This window comes from Xiphias gladius, chromosome 23 (assembly GCF_016859285.1).
Source record: "Xiphias gladius isolate SHS-SW01 ecotype Sanya breed wild chromosome 23, ASM1685928v1, whole genome shotgun sequence".
In the NCBI taxonomy this organism is placed as follows: domain Eukaryota; kingdom Metazoa; phylum Chordata; class Actinopteri; order Istiophoriformes; family Xiphiidae; genus Xiphias; species Xiphias gladius.
This window is the reverse complement of record NC_053422.1, coordinates 21,747,719-21,762,707: the sequence shown is the minus strand read 5'-3', so window position 1 is coordinate 21,762,707 and position 14,989 is coordinate 21,747,719. Positions and strand designations below refer to the sequence as shown.

Sequence of the window (14,989 nt, the reverse complement as noted above, 5' to 3'; positions counted from 1 at the left end):
AAAAAAAAAGTAGCATTTGAGGACTGATTTGGAAATTGATTACCATGGCAACAGTAGAAGCTTTGAAGCTTCGAGGCATTCGGGTCAACCCTAAAATATATATGTACATAATTTTCTTCTAGGAAGCACTTAATGCAAGGCGACAACTATTAGTGTCAAAAACACAGCCTTCATGTAGTTGAAAGGCCAAAGCGGAGAGAAAAAAATGCATTAGTTTGGACGTGATCTGGGGTGGCTGAAGCGAACAAGCCCATCTGGGTGAACAGCATGCTACAACAGGAGCTTTCTTTACCTGAGTATGTGTAGGCGGTATGTTCCTGCGTCCATAGACTCCCAGCAGTGCATTGTGTGAGAGAGAGAGGTTGAACTTGATGTAGGTTGGATGGTGCACAGTCATATGAAACCTCCAGAAAAGTCCCGGTGGGATTGGCTGGCTCTGCTGGGTTCCAATGTCGACCTCGCCACGGTCGATGGCTCGGCCTCGCACCCACTTCTCTGCAGGTAAAAACCACAGACAGGTGATAGTGTTAAGTCACATACTGCAGATATATCAAGGTGGACAGGGAGTTCTATTCTATATCAGAGGGAGCAATTAATAACCAACCTGATGTCCTCAAACATTAGCGTGATCAGTGGCCTTACTAATGAAGTGAGACTGAATAGACATCAGGAATGACTGAGCGCTGGTGAAAATCCTGCTTTTCAAAAGGCCCTGCCTTGGCAATCCCTTGGATAGGCTCTGCATAAAGATGAACTGCCTTAGAAAGGAAGTATTTTGTCTGAGAGCTGTCTACTGGGGCTTTGTCATGTGCTATATTAGCATCTTATAACAAGAAAGAAAAAGTGTGTGTATGTGTTAGCATGTGTGTAAATGGAAAGAGAAAGGTGGATGAGAGAAGTTTGAGGAGGGCAGGGGCACACACATGCATGCAGGCATTCACAAACAGCGTCACAGCACAGAGATAGTGTCTTGAGTGAGAGCATGTCTTTGTATCTGAAGAGAAAAGGTCTTTCCAGCAGTCCCTGGCCATCAGCTCCTCTCCTCTCCATAAGCCTTTATCAACCACCAGGCCTGAGTCTTTTGTGTAGGGGAGCAGGCAAGGCTCTCCAGCCCTCTTTGTGTTGGCCTTTATGGAGAGATATATCTCTGCCTCTAAACTAAGATGGAGGAAATACGGTGACACAGGGGAGCCAGCCGATCGTTACGGCCACAAAAGCAGAAGAACAGTTAGGGGCAGATTCATAGATGAGGCCGCTTGCTCTCAATCTATAATGCCTGCAGTTTCACCACTCCATTATGGCGACACCATGCAAACCACAGGCTAGGCAGCGTATATAACATGTACTGTCACAGAGATAGGGAGGCAGAGAGTGTAGGCCTGTGAGGAGCTCCTGTTTCCACTGTCACTGTTACTTTTTAGCTGGTCTAGCGACTAGTTCATGGGATGGCAATATGGGTCTATTGTTCTGTTGGTCGGTCCACCACTTTCCAGACTGAAATGTCTCAACAACTATTTGATGGATTGCCATGAAATTTTGTGCAGGCATTCATGGTGCACAGAAAATGAATCCAAGTGACTTTTCCTGTAGCGCTGCCATGAAGTTCACATTTGCGGCTTTGAGTGAAAGATTTTTTATTTTTGAATACTTTGGTTTATGCTTGCACAAATTAAGACATTCCCATCTGCCTTAGCTGTACTGTACTGCTAATTAGCAAATATTAGCATGCTAACATGCTAACCTAAGATGGTAAACATTCCCTGATAAACAGCAGGATGTTAGCATGGTCACTAAGAACATGTTAGCACACTGATGTTAGCATTTGGCTCAAAGCACCACAGTACCTGATTACCTTCACAAAGCTGCTAGCGTGGCTCTGGAATCTTATTGTCTATAAAACAAAAGCACCCTTAACTGTAGTTTTGGGGTTTGATAAAAAAGTAGTATGAATAAATTCAATTATCAAAACTTTTACCTGAAACTTGACTTTTTGCTTGCTGCTTTTGCATACTGCCTTCTTAATCTCATCTCCAACAAAACACATATGTTCAAGACCTTATTTCATCACATATCTTCAAATGTGTTCATGTTAAAAGGCTAAGTAAAGATAAGTAACATGGCTAATTTAGACTACCTAACCCAGTTATACCTGCTGTACATCAGCTGACAAGCAATTATAACTCAAACCAGTGCTATGCTAGAGCCACTAGCATGGTGATAAACTCTTAATCATGCTTCTTTCTAACAAAAACTTTTACATTTAAGATCTACTCTCACAAATTGCCAAATATTATGCTAATAAATGCAAAACACTGGATTTTGCTTTTTATCTCTCATCTCCTTTATCTTCGTCTTCTATGGACTATGGAGTTGAAAAAGTAAATTGATTAATTAGTTAACTGATTAAACTAGACTGACCTGTGCCAAGAGAGTGAGAGAGAGGAAGAGGAAAAAAGAGAGATGGATTAGAGGTGGAGGAGAACAAAAAGAGTTCAAAAAGGTTTGTAATGAAAGAGAAAAAGAGACAGGTGTCCTGTGTGAAGCATAAATTGCCCCTGTACTAAATCTCTACCAAACAGAATAAAAGCAGCTTGGCAGAACTAAGGTATGCATTCATGCATTCCTGCTGATTCTACCTCAGCAGTCTATTTCCTTTTAATGCTAATCCTCACTCCTGTGCCTCACCACAAAAAAATAAAGACCAGCAGAGGGATGGATGTCCAGAGGAAAGCAGCCTTTTATTCAACACTAGATGAATAGGACATGAATAGGCCATGGCAGTTGGCAGAACATTGGCAGGCAGAAAGGCGTGCAGGCAGGCCAGCAAGCAGGCTGACTGGCAGGCTGGCGGGCAGATGAGCAGGCAGGTCCTCCTGACACTAATTACTGTATAGCGCCTCTCTGAGTCTGATGCAACAAGGGGACAGAGAGCGGCACTTAGGTCGCTCGCACGGATGGATAGTGGGGTGGGGGAGTTGTAGAAAGGAGGATGAAAAAGAGGAGGAGGAAGAGAAGAGAGAAGAGGACCATGTCCAAAGAAGAGGTGGCGGTGTCATGTTACAGCTGCTCATGCAAGGAAGAAGAAAACCCCTCTTTGCACCTCTCTCTCCTTCTGTCTCAGCAGTAGAGAATAATACTGCAGGTCCAGTAAAAAGAGGTGAGAATCGAGGTATTTTGGGAGTCCTGCAGAAACCACACGGATCGCATGGTGGCTGGGGCTCCTCCAGGACTACCCAACTACTCAGATTACAGCTGTCAATCAATTTGTTCCACCAGCACCATAACCCTGTGTATCTCAGCACAAAACCTGGGACCAGTCTTTGAAAAATATTAATAGCAAATCTCTGGTTATTTCTACTGTATTTGGCAGGCAAAAGGAATGCAAGCTTAAACAAGCCAATATGCAGAAAGGTAAAATTCCTTCACACCTGGCTATCTGGGGGCTTTAATAAAGGAAAGACAGCTTGAAATTCACACTTGCTATCGGTTACTTGATAAAAATAAAAATAAATGGCATCGCATAAATCTCCTCTTGTGCTATTCATCATTAGTTGGCAGAAGAAGGAAGTTGTTAGCAAAAAATGTGTTAAGGTTTATTCAAAATGTTGAGCTTGTTTAAAGGGTTGATCAAAGTGTTGCATAGCTTATTCATGCCTGCCATCAAGCACAGCATTCCTAGTGGGCAGGTCTGCTTATAACCAACACACTGTACAGTATAGTAATGAGGCTGCCTCAGCCAATTATAGTGGTAGTGCGACATGGTGTACACGTAAGACCGCTGATGCCCTCATTGACACTATTTACCCGCAATATGCAAGCACATGTACACATTGCAATATTTTCTGTTAAATTAGCCCTTGAAAGGTTTCTATGCCACAGGATATCTGTACTAGGATGGTTTTACATTTGAACTCTTAACTTCTCCGATTTCTAATGACTAGCAAACATCTCCACACTGTCAGCCTTCGTCCTTCTTAAAAAGTGTGTTTCTCAAAGTCCTTGTGAGTTTAACTGCTCATCTATCTGTGCGCCAGGCCAAAGAAGGGGATGTGCTACATTAGGACACAAGGTCTAATTTATTTCTCTTGCCTATGGGTTATTCAGTTAAAACAATTACACCTGTAATCTATTTCCAAAGGAACTAAACTGTCTTTGCAATTAATGTTATTATCCTTCAGATTCTAATGAAGCAGAGAACAGACGAAAAGTGCAGCCGGGGTCTTTGTGATAGGACATGTCTGGGGGGACCGGAACTCTCTTTCTGTGTGTGTGTGTGTGTGTGTGTGTGTGTGTGTGTGTGTGTGTGTGTGTGTGTGTGTGTGTGTGTGTGTGTGGGTCTGTGTGTCTGTGTGTGGGGCGTGTGTTAGTTGATACTGAAGCGTAGGCCTGTGTGTGAATCTCAAAACACATTGGCGCAGACAACATTAATAGTGTTCCAAATGCAAGAGAGATTGAGTTTGCCGCAGGATGAATAAAAATATCACAATGGGCAAGGTCTCTATAATTACTTGGATTCAATTAAGGGCCTTTTGAGCAGGTGGCTTAATAAGCTTTCAGCCTCCTCTCTCCACAGTGCAGCCTAATGAGTGTCAGTCAGAGTCAAGAGAAGATAACGCTCTTGGCCGTAGGGCCTTCCATTACTCTCTTGTCCTCACCTTCTTCCATCAGGCCTCGGGCCATGTCTGTGACAGACATGTCTGAATGTTCACAAACATATTTACTCCTTGGCACTCTGAATGCACTTACATTGTTACACATGTAGTATGTGCTGTATAAACTGACACATAGGTAAAGCACTTGTCGGGTTTTTTTTTTTTTTTTTACTGCCTTCTACTGAGCGTGTTCTAATTTAGTCTGGGCAGAGGCTTGGAAGAAGTGAAAAAAGGCTCAGTAGATAGCCCTGCTGCTAATTCTAATCAAGACTCCATATGTTTTTTAGTCCCTAACAGCCGATACTTCTGTCGCCTTAAGACAGTGGAGGAAGTACTTATATTTTTTTACTTGAAGGCTCTGAAAAGATTCTTTTTCAATCAGCACCTTTCTATGAGTGATGGGATCACTCTTACATGCCAAGGTTAGTTAGTTTTAACATAAGTGATTTCTGTACTTTTTTTTTATCTCTGTGCTCTTTTCATTGGTTTGAAGGGGGCAGGGCCCACATGTTTGGCTGTTATAGAAACATACTTAAGCCCTGTTTAACCCCTTTTGGTCATGGTGATGCTAACATTATTGAGTAAAATTTTAATGGATAAGGAAGTTCGAGTCTATTTACCAAGAAAATAAAAACTGACTTTGATTTTTTTTTTTTTTTTTTTTTTTTTTGGCTTTGATGTCATAGCCTAAGACATCAATCTACACTTTTACATTTTCACGAGGGGGTACTACAAAGCCCTCTGCCTTTGATAAAATGTGTCATCTACACTGTAAATACTGACTGCAGCTTGAAATTGTGCAAATTGCAATATTTGGATGAGATGTTTTGAATGCAGGCTGAATAACAGACATGTTGCTGCTGTTAGGCTTTCTGAAGTTGAGAAGCTCAAGCAGGGGGTTCACTAAATGATCTATACCCTGTCTGCATGTGTGTCAGTGTGTATATGGGTAAGTGTGTGCATGTGTTACCACCTGAGACTGTATCTCAGCGTGAGAAAATCAATGAGACCGGTGTAACAGGGACTAGTCCATCAGCATTTGCACAAATGCACAAGCACAAACGCACAGGGACACTCATCTATCCCACACACTTTCACATACACACTCATCTCATTTTCCCACATACACACGTACAATGCGCACACTTTCTTACACTTCTGCACAGATACACATTGCCCAGCCTCTCTCCCCTCCACTCTCTCTGCACGCAGTCTAGAATATTGATATGCTCTTTAAGAGCCCTCCTCTCTGTCTGTGTCTCATTCCATCCATCTACACACCATTTCCAACCACACCATCTGATAGAGCGAAAACAATCCAGCACTAACTCTCCTTTCATACAGTGGTTTATACAATCATCACATAGGCTGAGATGGCATTCCACAAGCTCCACATTTCATCATCTTCACATTATAATGAGGCAATATGCTGCTCTACTGTATGTCAGTTTGTATCATTTCATATCATTAATATATCTGGCGTTCCATGTTTAGTGAAATATTATTCCCAAACTACGATGTACTTCATTAAGGCAGGGAATCCTCTGACAGAAAAATTTCATCTCTGGGCACTTCTACTTTCATCTGCACCAGAGGAATTTCTATGTGTGTATGTGGGCGTTTAGGCATGCTCGTATGCATGCACGTCCAATATAGAAACAGAGAAAAGAGAAGGGAAAGAGGGAGCATAAGTGTGCGCACATCAGCCTGAGGTGGGGCGAGTGGCAATTAATGTAGCACTAATTAGAGAGACTTTTATGTGTAGAGGACTAAGGAGGGCTCCTGGTGATCTCTCTAAACTGCAGGAGAAAGAACACAAAACACAGCATGCATGGCTTGACAAGACACTAGCCTTACACAGATGACACAACATGTCAATTAGTATCTAGCACCGTGCTTCAAGCTGCCTTGTAAGGTAGATTGGAATTCTGCTGCTTTGAATTCTGATTTCGGCACAGAGCCAACAAATCAAACAGAGAGCCTATCTTTATGGCACTGAAGTTGACATAAAAAACAACAACACTAAAAATACATGGGCAAGAATACAAGAAGATTACTACCTTCCAATCATTCCAGCGAACACGTTTCATCTCTCCCTACTGTGTCATCAGTTTATATCAAAACAAGCAGAAACTATCTGCTTGTTTTGATATAAACTGAAACGATCCTCCAATCCGTCTCCTCAGCTATCTTTATGCTCCCAATGTTATGTTGGTTGTGTTTATAGCAGTGCATCAAAAATAAAATAATTTATTCCAAAAGAAAAAAAGAACATTTTCCTTCTTCTTTTTTTTGAAGACAAAAGTCATGAAATCTGCTAATAGGTTGTTTTCTTGAAATTTTTATTTTAATGTCAGCAAGTATTTAGATGTTTGAGATGACCACTTTTATGGTGGATCTCTCAAACATCCCTCAAGGAGATTGGTATCCATCAATCACTCTTCTCTCCTCCCATCACTCACTCTTCTCTCTCCCTACCGTGTCATGTTTTTATCCTCTCGGTTCCCTGCAGCCTCCTCTCACCATCCTTCGCTATGTAATCTAGGGGATTGTGTGGTGTCTTGGTGTGAGAGGTGATGGGTACAGCAGGATGAGCGTGATAATCTGCCACACTGGATTACAGCCTAATCTCTAATCTCTCTGGCCCTCCTCTGCCCGGGGACCACCTCCACCGTGCCAATTTTATTAATCTGAGCCCCCTGCATCAACGGCTTAGCTTTGCCCATTTTGATTTTCCAGCTTTCATCAAGCATATAAAGCAATAGCATTTGAAACAATGGATTGTTGTGATGTAACACTTGGAAGTGATTTCAGTGACCCCTGCGCGCCCTATCGGAGGATTTAGCTACTGATGAGAGTGTTAATCTGCAGAATGTGAGGATTCATCAAGAACAGTTGCTTTAGGGATGTCCCAGGTTGCCTAAATTGCAGTGGGTTGCAGTTTGGCTCGCATATTCTCCGTATAAGTGCTGAACATGGGCTCCAACAGCATCCAATGTAATATCCATCAGAGTCAGACTAAGCGTGAAGGTTGCTGTGTCCTGCCTGACTTCATGACCTGGAACACTCACAATTAATGTCCCATATCATGGGGTTAAAATGGTGTTAGTAATTCCTCTGGCTAGTTGAAAGACAGCCAAGTGAAGAAAGGCTATTCTAGTCACGTACTAGCTAAGAGGGAACATGATTAACCAATTACCTTGCCTTTCTAATAAATTAGTAATCAGTTCAAGGCTGATCTCTGCACTGACGTCTCTCTACCATATTGGAACATTCATTGTGCCAAGTTTGTTATGTATGCAAGCCAGGATGCTGATGCAATAGAAACTGATTGGAATTCATGCTGATGGAAATATGGTCAGTCTCAACGTGTTCCAATCATAATGTTTAAATGTATGTGCTTACATTTGAAGAAGACTTTCTCATCTTGCTACTATTCTTACAGTGTCCTGTCCTTGCAAGATTTCTATTTCAAGTGAGTGAGCAGAAAGAGAGAAACAGCAAAAAAGTGAGATGAATATTCTGAGGAAAGTATAGGAATTAGATTAATATGTGACCTGTCTTCACATTTGCATGTTCATGTATTTGAGCTGATCTTACTCGGTTTGTGCGTGTGCAGCCTTGGCCCAGGGGTGTTTCATAAAGCAAGGCTTTTTTCTTAAAACCCTGCTGTGGTCAATGTGAGTGCTAAGTCATGTCTGGTTTATTTCATGACCTTGGAAAGCAGACCTTTGACATCAAGAACTGATCGCAACAATTCACAGTGAAGAGAATGAACATGTAAAGGGAAAAATGTGGTGTTCACAGCCACAGAGCGGCACATATTACATGTATGATATGGAGAGTAAAATATTACAGCATAAATAAACAAAATCATTACCAAAAGCAAAGCAAAAGAACTTTTGGCAGCATATTGTTGCCCATCAGTGAGCTCAGACTCACGTAGACATGAATGCAATACTTCTAAAATCCACTGTTAGCTGAAGCTGTCGCAGCGCTTTGCTTGTAAACATTACATTTTGGGTTCAAGTCCCATGTCCATTGTGTGAATTTTCTTCGTATAATAAGAGCTGAAAATGATGTGTAGATGTATATGATGCAGCACACCATTTCACAATGTTGACTTGTCATACAGGACTAAAGCCAGGTGACTTATTTTCAAACCAAGAAAATAAGACAATTAGTATTTTTGCTGGAAGCTATCAGTTGGATTGTGGTGTGAAAGTGACTTAAGAGCACCACTGGAGGTACTGTTTAAAAACCTTCAGATTGTTTGTCTACCCCTTTTGTGTTTTTACAGACTGATTTCTGGGTGTCTCTTTCTTTAATTATATTTGGCTGACATAAAGAACATTTCTTATTATGAGGCTACAGGTTGGGGAAAAAGTTATTTATTGGCTTTATTTTAATTGCATTGCAAATTAAAACACATAAATTGACTGGAATACTTGGCAGATGCAGCAGAACTCAAGACATCCTTTTTTTTTCAAAACCTGGAACCTACATTACCCACAATGCAACTCAACCAGGGACAGTTCGGTTGGAGATTCATGTATGTTTTTGCTTGTATGGTTAATGTGACCTCGAGCTGCCAGCCTCAAGCAGAGATAAGGAGCAGGCCACAGTGGTCTGGCAATCTCACTTTTTTTTTTTTCATTTTCAAACTTATAGTCTTCAGACCGAACTGACACTGCCTCAAGAGATATCATTTGCAGCAACTTATCAGATTTCAGAAAGTCCACCTTAGTTGTCTCCAAGGAAGTTATGTGGCTGCAGAGGACTTCTTTCACAGGTGTACTAGTACCCCTCAACATCTGTATACACACCTTGATTTGTAAAATCGAGTTACCCTTTAAGACTGAAAAAGGTATGACCACAGATTTTAATAAAGCAGCCCATGTCAAAATGTGATAAATTTCATATGTACTACAAATTGACTCATGTTCGGCCCTAATACCGGACCGGCTAGTCTTGAGGGCCAAGTTTTCCATGATATCTTAGGTCGGAGTTATTTAGACCTACTTTATGAAACCATATTTTTTGTAAAAAAGCCTGACTTACTAAAATATGCCTGGCTTAAATGGTAATTTGACTTTGTGAAACATCCCCTGATTTAACTGGATACTCACCTTGTTGCTTTTAAAATGAAAATAAAATAAAAAAAGCAGCCAGGCCTAGTTAAAATGAAGTGAAATGTTTTAAGGCAGTGTTTATTCAATAAATCAGATATTACTAAATACATTTTTATTACATTTATTTTATTGTTGCTGATTGGCAAATCCTGTCAATAGTTGAACGCAAACCATCTGTTATCGTGGTGCAATACTGTGTGTGTGTGTGTGTGTGTGTGTGTGTGTGTGTGTGTCTGTATGACTGTGAGTGTTTGTGTCAGCTCACCTCTGTCACCAGCATGTGTGTTTTCAGGATTGAGTGTGTCCAGCAGGTGGATGGAGCTGGTAGGTCTGGTTTTGCTGCGGTCCTCCTGCTGATGGTCTGCCGAGCTCAGGCCGTTCTCATACAGCTGGCTCTCGCCGTGCCGCAGATGCCAGGTCAGACCTAACAGGTGGACCACTACACACACAGACACACAGTGACAGCCAAAGGGAGAGGAAAAGCAGATCGAAAAGATCATTATTCAAGGCATGCACAGGGGTGTGTCCGAATCTTCTTTAATGCCCATCTTAGAGCTATCACTTGTACTTATTAGTGCTCGGCAAGACAATGGACAATTAGCAAATACACAAAGAACACATGCACACACAAACTCTCCCGCACACACACACACACACACACACACACACACACACACACACACACACACACACACACACACACACACACACACACACACGAACAACGAACGTGGCAGAGGTGGGCAATTAAGGCAGATCTTCAGAGTCTGAGCCCAGGGCTGGTATTAAAGCGCTAACGCAGTCTTTTATGCATGACTAATGATGCTTTGAAAGCTGCTGCCGATTCACAATCCATATGGGCCTTTTAAACAACAAAGGGTATGGGAGGATGTTGGATTCCCCCTCCCACTCATAAAACTGTTTACTAGGACGACAATCCAACATGCTGTTAAATAAAAACAACTAACACCTGCCCATTAAAGAAATTAATTAGTGTCTTGCAAGGCTGTCAATAAAATGTTCAGTAAAACATTCACCTTGCTCTGACCAATCATCAGGTTCCATTCATGTGAGATTGTACTCCAACACTGCTTTAGTTTTTCACTTTAAAAGAATCTAAAAAGGTAATATTTCTTTGCTGATAGGAAGAACAAAGCAAATGAAATAAATCATTGCATGTTTTTTCTCTTCTGACACATTCGGAACATCAAACAAAAGCAGAGACTCAAATCACAAAGTTACTCTGCGCTGGTGGCAGTCAGAGGATGGCTGCTGCATGCAGATCAAGGTAAGGAACTTCTAACGACTTCAAACATCTTCACTGTCTGTTTTCTTCTACTGATTGCCGCCACCCAGAAAAAGCACTTGACACACGCTTGCACAAAATGGCTGCTTAGAAAAACAAATCCACAATTATACAGCATGACCAACACAATCACACAGGTACAGCACGTTCACACAAGTGCATTAATGTACCTGCTATTTTCATGTATGCATGTATGCACACACCCAAACACCTACGCACTCACCCACACTCGATCCCCAACTGATGAGGAATACGTAATTAAAACTTCAAGATAGTTCAAAGCCATTTGCAGTCACTTTCCATTGCAGAAGCACAGGAAGAAAGAAGTATTTTCTCTGAAAAATATAGCAAATCTATGATGAGCTCTGAGAGTTGAAGCCAATTTGGTCCCATGCTCCAATCTGGCATCTATGGGGATCAGAAAATCCTACATTTCAACTTCTGACTAGCCCTAGCCACTGTTGGTTTAGCTATCTATTCATACACAATATGAGCTCTTCAAAGCAGAACACTGACGATTACTAGGGCCATGAGGGAGACGTCATGCATCATTTAATTCAGACTAATTAAACTGTCAGCCTGTGATGAGACCAGACATGGACACGTGCAGATTCTTCACATCATGGTGGGTACGAGTCACTCATTTTTAATTTTTTTCTTCCTTCTCTGTAGTTTTCTTATTTTCATTTTAAAGGATGCAGTGTGGGGGATTTTCTCATTAACACGTTGCTGTGAAATTAGTTGTGATGACTCATTCTGATGCTGGAAAGAAAAAGTATGACAAACAGTAACCTAAATGATCTGCCTTGTACATTCAATTTCATGGTTTTAGTTTCCACCAAAATCCCTTCTGGTTGTCTAGTGCTACAAGTACTGAATCTTTTGCAGACAGATGGGAGAAGAAAAAAAAAACAAGCAGGTAGAGAGAAACTGGCAGAGAAACATACTGATGATAGTCAGAATCACATTTTATTTAACAACGATAGATATAGAGACAATACCACAGAGATTTTCTTTGAAATATAATCCATTATCAACTCTCTTCCATTAGAATTGAGCATGAAATATAGTGTTGCACCTACAAATGTTGGTTTGGATGCATCATCACTGTTTGTACTGCATTATATTACGCTGTGAAGTGGAACAACCTATCATAAAGTAGTCTGTAAGAGGGCTCATTGAGGGATAACAAGTTATTCCAAAACTGATACATTTAGCATTTTCACCATTCAGTCTCTCATGCTCCTTTCTCTCCTCACTTCCTCTCATCTGAATTGCTTTTCTTTCTCTACTTGTACTCCGGTGCCCCCCATACCTCTGCTAGCCAAGTGTTACCCACTCCAGTAATGACTCTGCAGCCACAGTCCTCACGGGCTCTCCTGTCTTCTCCTCTTCACCATTCCATCCCTCCTCAAAAGCCCCTCAGACCCTACTCCTCCTGCTCCTGTTCATCAGCCTCTCTCTCTCCGTCTCTCGCACTCTCGTTTTATGGCTGTTGACCTCTTGCTAGAACACTTAGCATCTAGAGTCATAGAGTACGCGTGCACACACACACACACACACACACACACACACACACACACACACACACACACACACACACACACACACACACACACACACACACACACACAAACACACACTGAAGCGAGGATGGATAAGGACCTGGAAATGTGATAAGGAGAGGATGGTGGTGGAGAGTGCAAGTTTGTGTGTAAGCTCTTGTACTTTTGAGGACCTGATGTACTCACAGTAATCTTAAGACTAGTGACGACATGTTTGTTGTTATTCACTTGACCATGTTAATTCTTGCTATTTAAAAAGTACTTTTGAAGCCACAGGCAAGGACGGACTAGGGCTTTAATTTAGGTTTATATTTGGATATGCAGTTAAAGTGGGACATATTTTGAATGTCTAGGATTCTGCAGTCCCATTCATTTGTTGCAGGTGACTGGCAGTCGGACAGATGCTCATTGCCAAGTTACTCAAACATCTGATTGGATATTTCACTGTACCTTCAACTCAGGATGGAAGCCAACTCGGCTCATGTACTGAATTAAGTTACGTTAGCCAACAAAGCTAGTTAGTTGATGTTACATAAAGATACCTCGAATGACTGACCTCAGTATCTAACATGACTTGGTAGATAAATAAAGTTTGGCTGTGTTCACACATAACATCTTTTTCTGATGAAAACCGCTGATCAGAATGTTTTTTCATATGAAATAAACTCTGTTGCACCTGAAAGCGCCCTTTGTTACGACACCTTATACTAACCTAGAGTTAACGAGAGGTAACAGGCTAGTTTTGCTAGCTACTGAAATGAATACACACACCAAACAGAAAATCTTAGGACCCGTCCAGTTCTACTCAACAAATGAATATTGGTGATATAGATTAACTTTTCATGTCATATATTTCACTGTGCTCTGATTAATAATAACATATGATAATATATTATGATAAGATATGTTATAATAAGATATGACATTATGTTACGATAATAAGATATGATATGATAATAAGTTTCTCCACCACTACCATCTCCAGTGTTGATGTTGCTATGGGTAAGAACAGGTCTCACAGCTCCTGTTGTGATTGGTCAACTGTCAAAAAACTGCTTGAGGTAGGGCATTTTCTCCTGAGAAGTTTAACTTCTTTCAACTCTCTTTGCAAATTATTCTCTTTCAAGAATAATTACATACTGTGTGTATTTCAACTTATTTATTTTTCCTATGTGTACAAGTTAACATAATCCTCATACATTTTCATTAAATCTCGAACATGCTGTTTGGTGAAATTAATACTTTTGACTAGTACAATAAGTGTTGCTAGCTTTCTTACACAAAGTCCTCTGAAAAGTTAGGGAAAACCCTGCACAGGCTTGGATGGGCATGGAACTCTCCTGCTTGAATCCGTAAAAAAAGATGCACGAATGTTGAAGGTTCATTGTTGACTTTAGGAACATAGTTTGACAAAATAATCCCAACTCAAGGTCCACTTACTAGCTTTTTCCCGATGGACAGATGGAGTTTGCTCAGTTTTAATTGAGACATGTTGCTGAGCATTCTGGCCCTGATGTCTGGGGCATTTGCCCAATATGCCCAGAAAGCAATCCATCTTTACACAGAAGTTCAAGACTCTCTTGTGTGCACTGCTTTATGGTCATTAGAGGCTTAAGCTTAGGCTTAATAAAAAAACAGTAAAAGCAGTTAGCAGTTAATTCAGCAATTAAAAGTAATAGCATGACATTGAGGGAAATACACTTATTCACTTTCTTGCCAGGAGTTAGATGAGAAGATTGTTACACCAATCTCTTGCTTGGATGGTAAATATGAAGCTACAGCCAACAGCCAGTTAGCTTAGCATAGAGACTGGAAACACAGCTACCTTGGATCTGTCCAAAGGTAACAAAATCCAACCGGTACCTGATATGACAGTGTTATGAATCTTCTCATGTAAGTCCTGCCAAGAAATGGTGCATTCATATTTCCCAAAATTTCGAATTTAAATGGATATACTGTCACATTCATGGTCAGAGTTACATTAATTCAATAACTGTGGCACAGTATTTTGTTCCCAGTTGCAACAACAAAGTCTTCTGACTTTGCGAGAACTCTGATTCCCACCACTGACTGGCTTCTTTCCCTCCATAGCAATGGCTGCTGAGGCACATGGGTGTTTTAGGTTTTAGCCAGATTCTTTTCCAAAATGATGGAAAAAAGCTGTATTTCTCAGAATCAAAGTTGAAATAATTAAAAATGGTGACATAAACATTGATAGTAGGATATTGTTTAATTACCCAGGAAACGCCAGTGTTTTTGTGTCCGTTTGATTTTTCATTTTGGGTTTTTCTTTTCAATCCTTCTTGGTAAGGTGATTGTATAGAACTGACTAGC

At 40.9% G+C, this 14,989-nt stretch overlaps 1 protein-coding gene across 1 annotated transcript in view; it reads right to left on the bottom strand.

The window, feature by feature from the left end:
- tenm1 (teneurin transmembrane protein 1) overlaps positions 1 to 14,989 on the bottom strand; it is a 153,313-nt gene that overhangs the window by 80,338 nt on the left and 57,986 nt on the right. The window contains exons 5-6 of the mRNA XM_040119754.1: positions 10,050 to 10,223; positions 293 to 495 (exon numbers count right to left, since the gene is read on the bottom strand). Of these exons, the coding sequence (XP_039975688.1) occupies positions 293 to 495; positions 10,050 to 10,223 (377 nt within the window). The remainder of the gene's footprint in view (positions 1 to 292; positions 496 to 10,049; positions 10,224 to 14,989) is intronic.